Source organism: Sinocyclocheilus rhinocerous, unplaced genomic scaffold (assembly GCF_001515625.1).
Source record: "Sinocyclocheilus rhinocerous isolate Xijiao unplaced genomic scaffold, SAMN03320098_v1.1 scaffold1295, whole genome shotgun sequence".
Taxonomy (NCBI): Eukaryota; Metazoa; Chordata; class Actinopteri; order Cypriniformes; family Cyprinidae; genus Sinocyclocheilus; species Sinocyclocheilus rhinocerous.
Genome location: NW_015660499.1, coordinates 1137598 through 1143151, shown reverse-complemented (window position 1 = coordinate 1143151; position 5554 = coordinate 1137598). Strand labels below are relative to the sequence as shown.

The 5554-nt window shown below is 37.2% G+C and overlaps 1 protein-coding gene across 1 annotated transcript in view; it reads left to right on the top strand.

Moving 5' to 3' along the window:
- The first annotated feature begins 794 nt into the window (after window positions 1–794).
- The window catches only part of pxna (paxillin a), a 35741-nt gene continuing 30981 nt past the window's right edge, over window positions 795–5554 (top strand). Inside the window, exon 1 of the mRNA XM_016534223.1 lies at window positions 795–927. Coding sequence (XP_016389709.1) covers window positions 915–927 — 13 coding nt within the window. The 5' untranslated portion in view covers window positions 795–914. The remainder of the gene's footprint in view (window positions 928–5554) is intronic.

Here is a 5554-nt window from a genome sequence, read left to right as displayed (position 1 = left end):
CATATATGCATAACTTCAATCAAATGATGTTTCTGATAATATTTTGTAATTAAAAAAATGCTAAATCAATTTGGATGTATTTATTAGCATTTTGATAAAGTGTATTCACACACACTTCATCTAAATAAATTTATTTATTTTTAGTTTATATATAATTCGTCTATATATAATTCTATAATCATTTTTTATATTTGGTTATTATTATTATCATTATCATCATTTGCATATTATTGCATGCTATGTTTTAATATAATTGTAATAGTTGCATTATTACAATAAATATTAGCACCATTAGTATTTGTTGTATTACTTGTTAAATTCTTTTCTTTTGTAGTATTTATATATTATTTAAATATTTAATGTTATATTATTACATATTATATGTGTGAATTTATTACCATGTATTTTTTTGAATATTTTTATTATAAAATTAACTATTAGCACCCATTATTATTGTATTGTAATATTTATTTAATTATATTCTTATATCTAAGGTAATAATATGTGACCTTACATGTCTTAAGGACATGTATATTTGTAGCATTAGCCAAAAAAAAAACATTTTTAGTTTTGGATCTGTTTTTAGTTGTTTTAATACTACAATTGATTGCTTCTGTTGTCCTCATTTGTAAGTCGCTTTGGATAAAAGCGTCTGCTAAATGACTAAATAAAAATAATTATTTGTACATTTTTGGTTATTATGCGTTTGCAATAGTTTTGTCATCTTTTCATAGTTGTGTACGCTTTTCCTAATCAGTGAGCGAGCGCTGCGCGTGCTCGACTCACCTCGGGCTCGCGCAGCTCGTGCACTTGACTTAAAAACTTCTCCGCGTGCGATTGCAGAGCGCGCACGAGACACGACACATAAATCACGGGCTCCTGCTCCGGTTCCCGAGTCAGAACCACCGCGAAACATGGACGACTTAGGTGAGTATGAGCCGCTTTGACGTTTGACATCGGATCATCGCGAAAGGAGAAGTTTGACGCGACGCTAGAGCGCTGGATTGACGCTGTAGAAGCGGATGGAGCGCGGAGCCGCTGCCAACGTCAGCGCGACTGCAGCAACACGCTCGCTCGCGCCGCTGGACGCCTGTTTAAAGCTGCTCTTTATGCGTTATATTCATGTATTCCAGCTGGTTGTGTGTTGTGTGTTGATGCTGCAGTGTTGCAGGACTCCGGTTGATTCATTCTTTACAGCCGCTTCCCTCGCAACACTGTGTGATTAATATCAGACCCTTACTAGCGCAAAACCGCGTTGAGCTTTACTTTTGTCCTTAAATGCAGAAGTGTAGAGCATTCTTTTGTTGCTAATTATTGTGCATAGTTCCCGTCTGGTTGATTTTTAGTGCAGCTTCTGCAATGTGTCAACAAAACAACAATCTGTCATTTTGCACCCGACCTCAAAACTTCACAAATACGCACCTAAAACTTTCTGTTGGTTTTGATGGTGTGCATGTGATTGCATTGCCTTTACTGGAGGAATCGGCACACATGGTTTGCCAGGACACTTTTATTTCAAAACCAGTAGTTATTAATGTTGGCAATTAACTAGTAGTGGTGGCGTACTGTAAGACCGTTGATTCCATAATCTTCAGCTTGATGTTGTAACTTGTTGACTTGTTGCCCAAGGCAATGAGAAAACGAGCCTAATCTAACTCCTCTCAGTATTACTGCCTTGAGGCTGTTGAGTGGAGTTTTCATGAGTGACACGTTGTTTAGTGAAGTTATTTTCGTTCATCTCAAGCATTTGTTTAGACATGAATGTGGGAGCAGGGTCAGAAATTAACCAGGACTGGCGGCTGAAATGCCAAAATTAAACTAACAAAATGACCTTAGATATGGTGCATTCCTCTTTTTATTTGATATGGAATGGATAGTGCTGGGCGGTATGACCAAAAATTTATATCACGGTATTTTTCAAAATTATACCGGTTTCACGGTACATGACGGTATTTTTTTTTTCATGCATGACCGGGTGTTAACCATATTTTCTACTGATTGAGAGAGGAAATACTGCAGTATATTGACTTAGAATGCCCTATTTTACTGTCATGATGAGTGAATATTGTCAAAAAATACCACACTAAACCGTGACTAAACACGACCCACCCCTACTCATTTATTGACGAGTCGGCTGCGGTGCGGCCAACTGAATGCGGTGCTTCTCTGCCTCTCACTGCACAGAACAGACGCCGAGAGATTGACGCTTCTCCGGGAAAGTCAGACCTCGCGTTCGTGGGACATGCTCGTGTGTGTGAGACGCGGGGGCTGATGGCAGGGGGCGGTGGATATTTGTGGCGGTCAATGTGGATATTGTGGATGAGTTCTTCTGTGTCATCACGTTCTATTAGTTCTACAGCTTCAGTTTCGGAACTTTCACGCTTAGTAACACATACAGCTGTTCCCTCACCACAGTGCAACAGTTAAAAGAGACCCCTTTCAAACAGTGTCGCGTTCCGAACATTATTTAAACGACACCGGTATTGCGGTATTTTAAAAATTAATATCATAACAAAAATAAACACCGGTATTCGGTATGAAACGGTATACCGCCCAGCACTATGTGTGGACTCTTTTTGACTAATTTAATTACATTTTTATCTAGGCTTGTCAAGTGTTGCCTTTAGTTCACTTTGTTAGAAATTAGTTTGAAAGGACTAAGTTTGACATTCATGGACAGCAATGAAAAAATGCACTCATAAATGTAAAAGTTGCCATTGAAAATGAATATTGTCCCTTAAGTTAATTTCTGATGCTACGTGGGGAGTAAACCAGTAAACGTGTATTTAGTGTTGTACTTCAACTTTACACATCAGATTAGACTGTTGTATGTTAGATACCAGTCTTGCAAAAAGCATGTATATTGAGATTTTTATCATAGCTAGAGGGAATGCTAGCAAGATGTCTTTATTGACGAAAGCTACGTGCATTGGTTTTTCTAGGTTTGAATGGATTCAATCCAACTACAGGTTCTGAATGAAATGTGTAATTCCCTTAACATTGTCAGAGACCATATTTTTTTGCAATGGTTTTGTTATTTGAAGGAATAAGGACATAAATTATTTAAGTATTTAAGGGAATAAAGCCAAAGAAAGAAAAACTCTAAAAGAACTAGAATTATGCAAATATGCAAAATAGTTTTATTTTAAAATATGCACACATTCTCTCTTAATCGCATGCCTAATTTGTCAAAAAGTACTTCATTAGCCTTATATTTCTTGTCTCATTGCATTCTGTTATGAATTACATGAATCATGTAAATTATAGCCTATATTTTCAATTCAAAATCTGACAGAACATCAAGAAGTTTGCATCACTGGATATTACTGTCAGTCGTTTAACATATTGTAAAACAGTTGTCAATTTTCAAATGTTTAGTTACATCTTACTTCGCTCTCTTTCATGGTTAAAACTGGAATTAATTGTTAGCTTATGTCAATGGTAAAGCATGAAGAATGTCAAATATTGAACATTTGGCCATTTCTAATTATTGACGGGTGGAAATGTCTATTCTGGTTATGGCCCTATGCAAGTATGCAACCTCAAATGCTTCACAAGCTCGATTTTGTGCCATTGTTGCATTCTGAAATGCATCAGACCATAATTCATAACTCAACAGAAGTAGCCTATGCATTGCGTTCTCAACATGGCTCAACATTTAGGCTGATGAAAACTGTCCGATGCATTGATTTAACAAATGCTATTTAACAGATTTTAAGATCTGCACCACTGTCTTTATTAATCAAACAGAAATTTCCATCCGGCTTCGCTTAACTGGATATTTTTTCCCAGATTGAGGTTTTTACACAACAACTTTTTATTGCATGTAGATGTACTGTAGCTATTGTCTCATGCCCAGTGTGTTTCACTAGAGCAGGTTTGGGTGTCGTATTGCAACTAAAGAGTCTTGCATGAGCTAATCGTCATGTGATTTTAGACAGAATTTATTTTTTTCATGAAATGAGTCAAGATGCTGGGCAAAGCTTCAGTCTTTCAAACACACAAACCTATATTTAACAGTGATATGTGTCGTCCTGACTGCGCTTTAGTGTCCGTCTCGTCTGTTCTCTTACTGATCACAGGAGCTGTCTAAACTCTAATACAGATTGGCATAAGTGACTTTTCATTGCAAGACTTTGCTGAAATTTGATTATACTATTGGGTCATTCTCTGCCAAATCATCCAAATTTCAGAAACTTCCCTGGCAAAAATCTTGGGGTTTGTTAATGTGTACAATTTAATGATTTACTCATGAAGCCACATTAAGAGTCCAGTATGTCTGGAACTGAACCACATGGGGCCTAAAAATGAAGATACAGTAGCAAAAGGAAAGCTTGTTAAGAGCCAGCATCCAAAAGGATATTGAGACTTAAATTAGTTTTCCCCATCCAATTAGGTTCCAAATCTATGGTGAAAATGATCATTTTGACCCACAAAATAGTGGATTATTCTGTAAATATACATCCATGACATTTAATATTTTGGCTTTCATCACTATTTATATTTGTCTTTCTAATAATTTACTAATGGAGCCACATTGAAATCCCAGTATCTCTGGAATCAAACCAAACGGGGTCTTAAAAATGAAGATATCAAAAGTTAGGTATGGTAAGAACCAACATCCAAAAGGATATTACGATATCTTTTATACTTTTTTGAGTTACAAGCATTCAGTGCTTTTTTCCATTTTTGAACCGCCACCATTGGCATATAATGCAACAAGGATTGCTAAAGTCAATGTATTTTAGTAATAGACTTGACAATCTCTATGTAAAAATAAAATAATGATACTGCCATCTTTCTAAAGTCATTTTCCCCTTCCTGCAATTTGGTTCCAAATCTCGGGTGAAAATTGTCATTTTGACCCACAAAATAGGGAATTACTCCGTAAATATCATCCATGACATTTAATATTTTGGCTTTCTTCTTCATGTATGTAGATTTGCATCACAATCTGATTCCAAAACCATTTCAAGTGGATCTCTGCACAAATATTCAGCAGCGATGGAGATGTGCGGATCTTTCTTGTTGAGTTCAGTTGCTTTTGTTCTGTGCAAACTGTGCACAATAAGACCAAGAGTGTGCATGAAGAAAGTAAATGGTCTCCTGTTGACTTCAGTGCACTTTCACCTCATCTCTTCAGGCCTGCATCGACTGTGTCCTAAATGGTACACAAACAGTGGTGTCTTTCTCTTCGGCAGTGTAGCGTAGATCGAGGCAGGCATTGAGGTCGCAGGTGTGAGTAGCCAGGCCTCTCCTGTAACCATAAGCCTGCATTGTGGGCTGTGGAGGACCGCTTGAACCTAAAAAAACCTGTACGCCAGCGTCCTTTGCAGTGTATTGTGCCCTGAGACAGTTAATGTGACGTGCTTAAACAAACAAATCTGTCTGTGTGTGTCTCTTATTGCATTTTTTAAAAGTTTCATGTATACACGACAGTTTTCAAAGTGATTCGCGTTTACATAAATCTACGAAAACGGCCAAAGACGCTGTATTACGTATGCCAGGCCAGTAGTTGGCGCTGTCACCTTGTTAGTAAACAGTACCTGTTGCC